Source organism: Plectropomus leopardus, chromosome 1 (genome assembly GCF_008729295.1).
Source record: "Plectropomus leopardus isolate mb chromosome 1, YSFRI_Pleo_2.0, whole genome shotgun sequence".
In the NCBI taxonomy this organism is placed as follows: Eukaryota; Metazoa; Chordata; class Actinopteri; order Perciformes; family Serranidae; genus Plectropomus; species Plectropomus leopardus.
In genome coordinates, this window is record NC_056463.1 from 28684542 (window position 1) to 28697128 (window position 12587).

Below are 12587 nucleotides of genomic sequence, written 5' to 3' on the forward strand. Positions count from 1 at the left end.
AACTGCTTTTAATAGGGTTAAGGCTATTTTGGCATGGGTCTTTAGTCTTTAGGCGACACATATCCTGTCCTTTTTTAAACATTCATCAGAATGATAATTGCACTTTTAGTCAGACTGTCCTCAAATGAGACACGCAGACCATAAAACTACTGTCTGGAATCCCGTTTGCCCAAGACATTACACAGCTTTGGAAAATCCTGCCCATGGAGCAGGAAAATCACTTGGAAACCTGTGGTGTGCAGACAGTACAGGGGAAAAACAGATAGGCTATGTTACTTTAAAAACAACAGCGGTGGACTATATGGGAACAGTGTCTATGACTTTATTTGGCGCAACACTTTTCTCTTTGTCTTGAGGTGTGCCTGGCGCGAGAGACAGGGAGGAGAGTTTAGGTTTACCGCTAGTTAAAGATACAGTGAAGCGAGCGGAGAAGTCAAAGCTCCTTTGTTTGGACAGGGGACGTAAACGTTACGTAGACCACGTGACTTAAACCAGGAAGCGAGTCGAGTGTCAACATTAAAATGGTGAGTGTGCGATTCTTCTACAAATTGTACAGTTGTCGTAGTAAATTTTTGATATTTTTTTTGTGTCGTTGCCGGATTGTTGTAAGCCAGACACGCTGTACAAATAGCTAACATTTAATATAGCGAGTCGCTGTTTTTTTGTTTTTTTTTTAGCAAAGGCTAAGCAGCTAACCGATGTTAAACATATATGATTGCTAACGTGTAATATATACATAACATGTAATATATATATATATATATATATATATGAAATGCGTTTTGCCCCGAGTCCCTGTGTTGTTTATCTAACGTGTATTTTTTACAAGGTAACGTTTTGTTGTACTGATCGAATATAGAACTGATCATATTTGCTCTGACCTATTTCCTAACAGATATGTGGAACCGAAATGCATTTACAATAAAATTGACAATCTTTCTGTTAATATTTAGAATTTGAAATATAACAAACTCCAACATAAAACTTTGTCTAAATGTCTCTAGCAAATGTTTGATAAAAACTGAAACTTTCAACATCATATACATCCAAAAATTATATTTTTTTATAAAGTCAAGTGAAAATGTAAATAACAAATGAATACAAAAAAATAAAAAGTTCCTCCCATACTGCAGTTTTTAGATATCCTTTTTTAATCCCGAGGGAAACTCCGACAGTCATCTACTCACATTCCATTCAAGCAAACAATAAAAGCACAATAAAAGCATAAAAAAAACATAATAAAAGTATAATCAAATACAGGTAATTGGTAAAATACCAAATATCAACCCCAATAATTGTCCAGGCCCTGATCTATTGACCCCAAATAAAAATTAGTACTTTTAGTTGACATTAAGAACCTCAGACTTACATCACTAATAATTACTGATCAGAGCTCTAGTTGCTGTCCATGTCACCATGTTAAGGCTTTGTTTTGTTTCGTTTCTGTAAAAGGTAGAGATGGCGTCTTCAGACTGGCACCTGTCTTTGAAGCTGGTGGATCAGCCCAAATCCATCTTCCACTTCCCAGAGATGATGCCAGGAGATGTTCCCCCTGGAGGATACAGAATCGCCACTTTAAAACAACTTGTTGCAGCACAGATCCCAGACTCCATCCCAGACCCTGAACTAATAGGTTTGTTACAGCTGTGGAGACATAAGAAAAACCCACTGTACGGTTCTATAAGTTGATATATTTTGCTATCTATGTATGTCATTGTTATTTGTCTTCACATTGTTTTGTTTCTGTTCATATCAGAGCTGGTCCACTGTGGGCGAAAACTTAAGGACGACCTAACTCTGGATGCCTGTGGGATTCAACCAGGATCAACCATACACATCCTCAAAAAGACTTGGCCAGAGCCAGAGAGCAGTTCAGGTCTGTCTGTCATGAAAGTATTGAAATAACATGTTGTTTAAATTGTTCTGGAAGTGAAAGTCTGAATCTGAACATGCGTGCGTTTTTCGTCTGTAGAGCCTGTGAACAGAGCAACTGCAGCCAGGGAATTCAGGGTGTTTCATGCTGCTCTTCACTCTCTCAACTCTGCCTACAGAGACTCAGTGAGTAGACTTGGACCGTTTTAAACGCCCACTAAAAGCCCATCTTTAAAGGAAAGCCTTATAGCAAATCCACGTGTTATGTTTTTCTTTATTCATTTTGGTCTAGTCTGTCACTCATTGTACTGCATTGTAATTTATTGAAACTCAATTAAGTGTGTGCATAGTGTTTGTGAAGGGCTTTGTACCTGAGTGTTTTAAAAAGTGCTATATAAATAAAGCTTTACTTACTAGAAGACACATGCAGCAAGCACAGCACTGACACTTTCCCTTTCCCTCCAATTTATGTTCCAATAAATCTATTTAGGTATTTAGTTTAAGGATATTGTTTTGATAAACTGGCAAAGTGTGTATCAATAGCCAGTTTACTTGAAACATTAGAAGCACAATGCCTGGTCTTCCATCCACTGATCATGTTATTTGTCTTACATTATACATTATGAGGCCATCTTTGGTACAATATATCGGACTTCACAACACATCTGAGATGCATCCTGATTGACTTCTTGTGATGAGTAGTTACTCCTCTTCTAATTAGATTATATCTGTAGGAAAATTGACTATTTCCTCATGGAAAATTACCTGACATTGGCAATAAACTGCATTCAGTTGGTAGCTTCCTCATGCTTCACACAGAAAAAAAAAAAAAATCATTAAATAGGGTGGCCTTCACTGCCGAATGCAGGAATGTGTTGGGGTGTTTGCGCTACACAAATTTTTTGGACACACATCCTTGACCTGGAGACTATTTGGCTTTGGTGATGGGATATTTCTCCAGAGTCACTCGGGTGCAGTTACACTTGTGTTCACAGCTGTTTACCTCTGATTGGATCACCCAAGATGCATTTTACTGTACGTGTCAACAGGACCCTGGGCAGCTACAAGCCGGTCAAAGATTATCCTCAACTGGAACATGTTTAGCTCTTATAGGCTGGCAGCTTTCCATGGCATGAAACTGGTAGACGAATTAAGAATGCCAGCATGTCGACTCCAGTGATAAAGAGATAGTTCGGACAGGAATGGCCATATTTTTGACATAAACTGGTGTGAGCTACTCACTACTACTGAGATATATATATATATATAAATATATATATATATATATATATATATATATACCCACTACAGCAAAGGTGTGGACTTGAGTCACAAGACTTGGGTTCAAGTCAGACTCCAGTCACAAATTTGATGACTTTAGACTCAACTTGCTACTGGACCTAGACTTTAACATCAATGACTGGTGACTTGCCTTGAACGTGAAAATACTTAATACATACCCCCTAAGCTTACAGATTAAAAAGTATGTCAAGGTTGAGAAAGTCTTACATGACAACAAAGTACTGTTTATTATTTTACTTTTTTTTTTTTTACTATACTACTATTATACAGAACAAAATAGGACAAAAAATATGTACTTACTAATATTTACTTTTTCATGATCAAAGTCAATCACACTTGTTTTTAACTTTTGAATAAGTACTTATTTAAAAAAGTAGTCATGTTTTGTAGATTTGATATTTAATTACTCAGACTGTAAGTTTAGTGCTTGGGACTTGACTGAGGACTTGTAGGTCTTGACTTTAGACTTTGGTTCCCGCTGTGCTTTTCAGCACCAGATAGGATCAGCAGTCAAACAACATTTTAAACCTCCTCAGTACACCACAGCATCTTTTCTGATCTGTCATGGAACCATTTTATGTGCTGAGTGATACAGAAATGATTCGGAAACAAACAGCAGACTCAAATGTGGTTGCAGACCAGATTGTTTGAGGGCAGATATATTTGATATATCAAAGCTTCAATGCACACTTGTGTCTATGGTCGATGTTAAGGAGGAGAATCAAATAAAGAACTGTACTGTCATGGGTATCGATCAGAGTGCATCAGCCAATGAACTTTCACACAAAGGTTAATTTTCCAAAAATCAAGAATTGTAGCCTGAACATAAAAGGGGAGCAAACACAGATGGGCTGTGACTCTCAACGAAACAAATACAGAAAATTAGAACTTGAGTCAAATGAAACATGTCTGTTTTTCAGGATAAATAATGTTCTTGGTTAAACTAATCACAGACAGGATAAACCAAAGAGAAGAAACTCTGCCTACCAGCACACACGCCCCATGTGACGATAAAGACTGAGTGAAAGGGTGTGCAGGGTTTAAAAAGGGAGTAAACAGGTGACCTCAGTCAGGCTAATGAGGAGTGAAAGGAGCCAATCAGTGCTGAGGAAAGAAAGTGAGATAAGTGAGGAAAAGAAGTGTCAAAATAAAAGAAAAAAAGTATTTACCGAAGTCATTAAGTATTGATTTAGTGTAATAATGTAAAGTAGTACATAGAAAATATCAGGAAAAGCCAACATATTGTTTATTTACTGTTGTGTATACGAGCAAATACTGGTGCAAGTTTTATTTCAACTATTTCTACAGCAGCTAGGTTACTATCACTTATTCTACTGCTGATGCTACATTTACGAATGTGGAACTTACTGTCTTTTTCACCACATGTAGGTATATAAAATGCTGACAAATAAAGAGTCTCTGGATCAGATCATCGTAGCTACACCAGGGCTCAGGTCTGACCCAGTTGCCCTTGGTAAGACCTGCTGAGTTGTATTAATAATGTAATGTCATCTCAGTGTACCATGCAAATATGCTAATGTTAACATTTCCTCTAACGGCCTTTAATCTGTTCAGGGGTGCTCCAAGACAAAGATCTCTTTGTGCAGTTCACAGACCCCAACATGCTGGACGTGTGAGTGCGACTTGTCTTTGTTATTGGCTCTGATGTGACACGTAATAAGCGAGTACAGCGCAGGGACACAAGTGGGAGGTCATTTAAATTCACATCTGTACTTGTCCGTCTGTTTCGAAGATTGATCGGTTCACACCCGGCGCTTGTCAATGCCATCATCCTGGTCCTGCACTCTGTGGCGGGCAGCATGCCCGCTCAGTCCAGTGCCAGCTCTTCTCGCAATGTCTCTGCCAGTTCTTACAGCGATATGCCAGGTGAGCAAGGACGATGTCGCAGTAAAAGCAGACAGAATCTGGCATGCAAGAGAGGATCGCTAGTGTTCACGAAAAATTCCTGTTGACAAGCTCCAGATATTGAAACAATTGATTTGATGGAGACAGCAGTAAAATATTTTGATGAAAGGCATCAGATAATTAGTGGTACCTTAGTGTCTCTCTGTGTTTTCACTGGAAATGGACAATTATTTTTATCATGCAGGTGGCTTCATGTTTGAGGGCATGTCTGATGACGAGGAAGATTTCCAGTCTGTGAGTCACTCTGCTTGACGCTCAACATCAGACATCATGTACAGGAAAGCTGATGATGCAAGGGGGGTTTTCTGTGTGTCTAAATGTGTGTAACAGGGGAGCCCAGCAGGTCCCTCCAACAGAGCGGGAGGCTCAGCGGGAATACGACCGGTGTCTCTGAGCCACAGTGGAGCGACAGGCCCCCGACCAATAACACAGAGTGAGCTGGCAACGGCTTTGGCCCTCGCAAGCACTCCCGACAGCAGTGCGGTCACTCCGACAACTTCAAGCCAGGTGAGCTGTATTTATATTTGGAAATAGATAAACAGATGCATGCTTTTTTTAACTACTGAACTGATTAAGAATTTACTTAAGATTATAATATGACACATTTAAGACATTTACATGTATTGAAAACATGACACAAAACCTGGCCACGTTACTGCAGATAAATACATGAATCATTTGCTATTCTTTTCCGTCTTCGATCTAGGCCGACCCCTCCAGTGGTGTAGCCCCGATGCCAGCAGGGACCCCAGTCAGTAATGATCTGTTCAGCCAGGCTCTACAGCAAGCTCTGCAAGCTTCCAACATGTCTGCTCTACAGGTGAGGCTGTGAAATCCCAGACTAGATCCCACATGTTCAAATATAATATAATGCAAAATTAAAAATTTAAATGGTAACTTGCCTGTCTGTCCTCACTGATAGGAAATTCCAAAGGCCGTCGAGAAAATTAAAAAAAAAAAAAAATAAAGCACCAATCGCTTTAGACTCTAGTCTTCATTTTGGTGGGTCTTTGGATAAAATCCTTATCCAGTGAATGTGTTTTTGTTTTGCTAGGGCCGCTGGCAGTCCCAGATGCAGCAGCTGAGGGACATGGGGATCCAGGATGAGGAGCTGATGCTGAGGGCGCTGCAGGCCACAGATGGTGACATCCAGGCTGCCTTGGAGCTCATATTTGCTGGAGGCCCTGGACTCTGAGCCCATACCCCACGGACGAAAGCCTTTATAGAGGAGAGAGGACAGGAAAAAGCTTTTTATCCTGCTGCCCAGACATTATAAATTATGGCTTTAGACATTAACTATACAGATTTTTGTATTATTATTGTTATTAATCCATTTACCCAATTTACATACAGTTTAACATCCAAGCTCCACGAAGGTCATGGCATTGTTTTCTTATTGATGTGACTATACTTGGAATAAATTCAAACATGCTTACCTCATAAAGTGCGGCGCCTGTCTTCCTTTGTCCTGTTATTTAATAGGTGGCATTGACTGTCAGCATATTGCATTGGTCTAAATTCACTATTGAACTGAAATGCTGGTGTGCAATAATAAGGTAACTCTGTGCCTGCTCAGATTTCATTTTTTTAATCATACAAGCATAAGCAATGATTTAATTATTGGGTTGCAGTATTAAAATATGTGTTTCATTTACTATATTTACTCAAACTCTGTAATTCATATGTTTGAACACTAGATGGCAATGTAGTAGTTTGTTTCTGCCCAGACATGGCTGACCATCATAAGTCATTCTCATTGACACACACAGTTGTTTATTTGCCCTTTCTTCCTTTCCTAAATTTCCCATCATGCTCTTGATGTGCCCTCTGCTGAACAGTGTTTGATAAATGGTTGTTTTATTTGTACTTGTGGGCTTTCATTTTTCAAAGAAGGCAATATGCTTAGACAGCCAGTAACATAAAAAGAGGAAGTTGCACAGATAAGGTGATGGCTTTATTAACATCCACTGAGATGTTGCTGTGCTTGTCAGAGCATTGTTACATTTAGCTGACCCCCCTCCCTGCACCCCCAGCCTTATTACAGAGGGCTGCATTTGCTTTGTCTTGTCTCCCATCAGGGTATTTTAGGGGAGGACATATTGTGGTGCCCCCCTCTGCCACCTACCGATCTCCATCTACAGTAATTGCCCTGCTTAGTTTTATTACCGCATCTGTGAATGTGACAGCTCAATCAGTGGATTGCCCTTTCATGAGCACAGCACCCAAACAGCGCTTTGTGTCCGTCTGTCCCCATTACCGTTTTATATGCATGCACACCTGCGGGCAATTTCCACCTCCAACTGCCTCCAAGGGTGTTTTAAAAATAAAGCATTTCCACTGTGCTGAAGGAAACAGTGTTGTAGCTTCAACAAAACAATAGTGAATAAAACTGTCACAGCCTTTCTAGGAAATTAAAAAGGAGTCTGCTTTACCAAGATAAAATAGTAGAATTTCAAACCAAGGAGGAGTGATGGAGAACGGCTTTGCATTGATTTCCATTTAGTTGTTTTTCTGCTCTTCTGTAGCTAGTGAGCAGTGAAGCACACATACGTTGTTGTATTTGTGTCTGGTTACTGTTTTTATGCATAGACTGCCATCACAAGCCTCCTAACTGCAGCTTTCAGGATATTCATAACGATTTACTATGAAATGATGTGAAGTTGTCATGGAGACTACCCGGGGGTGTGCAAAGTACTGTCACACACATGGTACAGAAAGGCTGTTATTGCACACCATATTTAGGCCCCTTTTGTTGTCAACTGTGAGCAATATTGACTACATGTAATCTCTTAGGGCTTTGCCTGATATTAAACCCTCTAGATCCACTCGAATGTCAAACTGAGATTGCAATATATAAGCTGGAAAGAATTGTTTGCACCTGTCGAGTCGTTTATGACTTCTTCAGTGTAAGAGGTGACCATCCAAAGACCATCTAAAACTCTACAACAAATAAGACAATTAAAATATTACTTTATTTCAAGTACCGTTATCTAAAAAGGCCTCAATACAAAATGTAGTAAAACCACAAACTGATTCAAATGCAGTCCAACATAGGCTAAACTAAATAAAAGTAGGGGGAGTGAGCTGAGGCCACTTGTGGAGAGGCAGACTACAGTGAAAAGTGTCCAGGGATGCTGCCATCTACTCACCTCAGCTGCAACTCAGCAATCCTCACAGCAAACATGGTGCAATACACTTGTGTCCTGGTGCTCTTATTCTCATGCATTAAGTGAAGGGATCTCACCATGAGTACCTAGCCTCCAAACAAGATGGCACACTGCTTTACTGAAAGAAAAAATAATACCAAAATAATTAATCACTGGGGTCGGCAGAACAACAGGGTTTCCAAATGCATCATGCTCAGGAAACCAGTGGTGTAATATAACAAAGTAATGTTACTTTGTTACAGAACTTTTTGGGAGTATCTATATTTGAGTTTACATTTCTGTAAACTTTCACTTCACTACATTTCCCACTCCAATAAATTTCTCCTGAGCATCTTAAGTTACTTACAACAAAATAGGAAAGGAGGAGAGGAAGGAAAGTAGATAAGAAGCAACAGACAGATGAAGGGGAAGAAAAACTGTGTTTTGCTCTTTAAATCCTTTAAATGGTGAAAAAGAACTTTTTCTTTAAGTAGGACATATAATCCATTTTTAATGTGTTGTATGTTCAGAAATAAACTTCACAACTCACAGATTTGTAACTGCGTGCTTTATTACCAGCATTTATTTTTACTTTCAATGCTTAATTTAATACCATAAAATTACTTTTGATACACAAGTACAGTAAATATCAGATACCTTAAGGCTTTTTTAAGGTAATATTCTAGCAGGTGACTTTATCTTCTAGCAAAATCACTTTCTGGTAAGATCTCTGCACTTTCACTCAAGTATGGTTTTCACTTTACTTCATCCACCACTGCATTAAACTGACCAGATCATGGTGGTTTTAAACAAAAGCAGCATGAAGTATCGGAAAAGATAGTTTATTGTGCATGCTAAGTTTTACTTCATACCTGCCTCACCAAACCATCAGCCACAGCAGGGACGGATACAGGAGTCACAGGAACAAGCTCCGCAACAAGGGCTTTATATAATCAGGCCCTGATTAGGGGAGTGGTTGGGGGAGGAGTCTGGCTTGAGGCTGCGTTCAACAACACTACATGATTACACTGACAAACCCCATCGCATTTGGATTATCCAACATACTGTATGAGAGAAAGAGAGGGGAATCTTTTCTCTGTATTATAATGGTGCTGTATTGCAGCTGCTGATGGCACTCTCAATCACAAGTCAACCCCCAAGTTTTTAGATCTCACAGGGAGCAGAAATAATGAAAAACATGCTGCTATTTCTCTTTCTCTGTCTGTTCCGAACTCCCACTCGATTTATTTTTCAGATCAATACAGCTCTTCTTCATTGGGCTTTGCCACCGTTATCACAGGGTGCCTTCACTGCACTTCAACCCGTGGTCAAAGAGGTTTTGAATAGCTGTTCAAATTTGAGATATTTTCTGTTTTCAGGTGTTATTCCAGTGATACTTAAATTGGATGCATATCTGTGGAAAAAACAACTTCTGAGCAGGAACAGGAAATGGCTTAAACAACTGGAAAGATGCCTTCCTAATAAATCAAGCCTGGAGCTTTGAAGCTGGCACAAATCTGCCCAATTACTCCCACGGTGACCTGGGTTTCAGGTAATGAGCAAGGTTCTGCACCATGCCATTATAGGCGATATGTTAAGCCAATAGAAATCATCAATGCCAGACCTTTAGAAATGGTGTAAAAAAGCTCCTCTAATCAAGCCTTCACAGACAAGCAACCAGCACCGTTCTCTCCCAGTGAAATCCTCCAACATGCCAGAGGAAGAGGAAAGGATAGAGTTGGAATAATGCCCTCCATCCGCTTTTGTCTTTCTGAAAGGAGGCAACTCATGTGTTATTAACATAAGGTCTGTTACCTGAGATTGCTTTCTGCCTGCCGTGACTGAGCGGAATATGAAATGAGCTTCTGATGGACACAAGGCCATTTTATCCCCTTGTGGGCCATTCATTGCTTTCAAGCCATGCTTTTATTCTTCGCCTTTTTTTCAGCACTCTTTTTGTCCACAAAAGCGTCTTTCATGCATTTCATCCCAGGTGCTTTAACCCTCGATGGAGCATCTCTGGAGGAGCTGCAGCAGCGGGAGAGGCAAAGATCACGCACAAACCAGAGGGAGAAACTTAAAAATAATAGCTTCACTCTTTGTTTTGTCTGAAGATGTAGATTTGATTGAGTCGGGTGAGATGTGGCAAATCAACCACTGAAGTCCTTCAGTGCATAATCATCTGTTATTGAACAGTGTTGGACTGATTCTCTTTTACATTTTTTTTTAACAGAGAAGTGTCATAATTTATAAAATAGAATTATATATCTTCTTTACCAAAGTAAAATGGCCACAAACAAAGTGCAATAATATGCATAATTTCACTTATGGTCATATCATAAAAATGTTCACTATTGCACACAGACAAATGTAAACAGCCGCTAACAATTTCCCTGTCAGAGCCAAATCAAAGTCCGCACTGTCTGGCTCTCAGTTACTGTAGAGGCCAAACTTTGTGTGTTTGCAGATTCCGCCTTCTATCAAACGACTGGAGAGGCTGTGAATGTTCAGTGCTTCCTTTCATTAACCCCCCGCCGGTGCTCTTCCTGAATGTCTGCCAGATGTTTTGTGGCCAAAATGTGCTGTGTGGAAACTGCTTCTGCTGTCACAATGCAACACTTCTAAAAAGGGATTTTAGGGTAAGGGATTAGGGATTTCACTGTTAAATTGCTGTCAACAGAACGCTGGACTTTGAGCAGTTTCATTTACATGTAGCAGTAACACCCCCAGAGGGAGTGATAGCTTGTAAGTATTGTAGGGATGTGTCTGGTTGAAAAGCATCCACAATAACAGAGAAGAATGCAGTTGAAAAGTAAAGCTGATGCATATGTTCTGCTGGAGAAGCGTTTTTATACTGTACAAAATACTATAAAAGCATAAAAATACAAAAACTACAAGACAGTTCACTGTAAAATGTTTGACTACACATACACAGTAAATTACTGGCCATTAGCTCCATTTCTTTCACAGTACGTTAATGTTTTCGGGTTGTCTGTGTGTCCGTCCATCCCTTTTTAATGAACGTGATATCTTAAAAATGCACTGAGGGAGTTTCTTTGTAATTTGGTACAAACGTTCACATAGACTCATTGATAAACTGATCAGATTTTGGTGGTCAAAAGTCAAGGTCAATATTATCTCACTTTTGGGACTGCAATATCTTAATAACAGCCAGAGAGAATTTTTTCAAATTTGGTACAATTTGGCACTTGGACTCAACAATAAGCTGATGAGATTTCAGTGGTCAAAGGTCAAGATCACTGTGACTGTGCATCCATCTCACTCCTGTGAAAGCAATATCTCAAGAAGGTCATGAGGAAGTCTCCTCAATTTGGCACAAACATTCACTTAGACTTAAGAATTACTGGATTAGAATTTGGTGGTCAAAGGTCAAGGTCACTATGACCTCAGAAAACCTGTTTGGCCACAACTCAAGAATCCATGCACTAATTCTGACAAAATTGTACACAAATGTTAGAATGATGAAGTGATGACATTTTACATTTAAAAGGTCAAAGGTTAACTTCACTGTGACATCAAAATGTTCTGCAAAAACACTTTTTCTTGTTTTAGCATTTTCATCAGTTGCCAGCAGGTTATTTGAACATGTAAAAATGTAAAAATTCAAAAATATGGACAATTAATTTTTCAACAATAGATGACTATCAAATGAATAGTTAATTCAGTTTAAATTTGACCTTTTTAAGGAAGAATTCACACTTTTCCCCATAACTGGTATCTTAGCACATGTTTCTTTCAGCATACTTCTTAGCAAATTAGTGTGAAATGATTTTACACACCCATCATGAAGCATTGCCACTGGAAATCTACACTAGTTTGCTGTATCCTCTTCTGGTACTTAAGGCAAAGTCTTTCTCTAAATGCCAAGAATGATATATAATTTACACTTCATTAAATTTACAATGCAGACAAAAATAGCCTGCATTCATAAAATACTGCTATAAATTTCTTTATTGAAAAAATAGGCTAGGGGTGCAAATTCTTGAAGCAGCAAACCAGTTGTACTGTAGGAAATATGGACTAGCAAGCTTGGAACTGATACACATCAAGCAAATGCTTCTGGGATGAACAACGGAGTGAAAAAAATATTACAGGACTGTGCAACAAAGTGGATCAATAGAGGACTACAAGTGCTGGAGTACTGGCTTGATAATAGCTCCAGCTCTCTGTCCTTGACTCAAACAATGGTCGCTCTCCACTATTTGTCAAAGGGCTTCACCATGGTAACGGGTGATGGTAAAGACACAGGAAGGGGCTTTTCTGCTGCCAAATAATTATGCGTTTGGATAAAAAAAGATCACTGAAACATTATATCACACA

At 39.3% G+C, this 12587-nt stretch overlaps 1 protein-coding gene across 2 annotated transcripts; it reads left to right on the forward strand.

The window, feature by feature from the left end:
• The first annotated feature begins 464 nt into the window (after positions 1-464).
• On the forward strand, positions 465-6540 carry ubl7b (ubiquitin-like 7b (bone marrow stromal cell-derived)). 2 transcript variants are annotated; one of them, XM_042486370.1, is made up of 11 exons: positions 465-524; positions 1453-1633; positions 1757-1876; positions 1973-2058; positions 4564-4648; positions 4750-4807; positions 4928-5061; positions 5285-5334; positions 5431-5607; positions 5807-5920; positions 6155-6540. In XM_042486370.1, the coding sequence occupies exons 1-11, from the start codon at positions 522-524 to the stop codon at positions 6293-6295; spliced, it is 1149 nt and encodes a 382-aa protein (XP_042342304.1). In that variant the 5' UTR covers positions 465-521; the 3' UTR covers positions 6296-6540. The 2 variants fall into 2 exon arrangements, with proteins under 2 accessions (XP_042342304.1, XP_042342313.1); XM_042486379.1 differs by having other exon boundaries at positions 491-524; positions 1457-1633.
• The last annotated feature ends 6047 nt before the right edge of the window (positions 6541-12587 follow it).

Bases quoted from the DNA above. Each gene is read 5' to 3' on its own strand.
- ubl7b (XM_042486370.1), top strand. The intron at 4,649-4,749 runs GTAAGACCTGCT...TAATCTGTTCAG, and splicing joins GTCTGACCCAGTTGCCCTTG to GGGTGCTCCAAGACAAAGAT. The intron at 5,921-6,154 runs GTGAGGCTGTGA...TTGTTTTGCTAG, and splicing joins CCAACATGTCTGCTCTACAG to GGCCGCTGGCAGTCCCAGAT.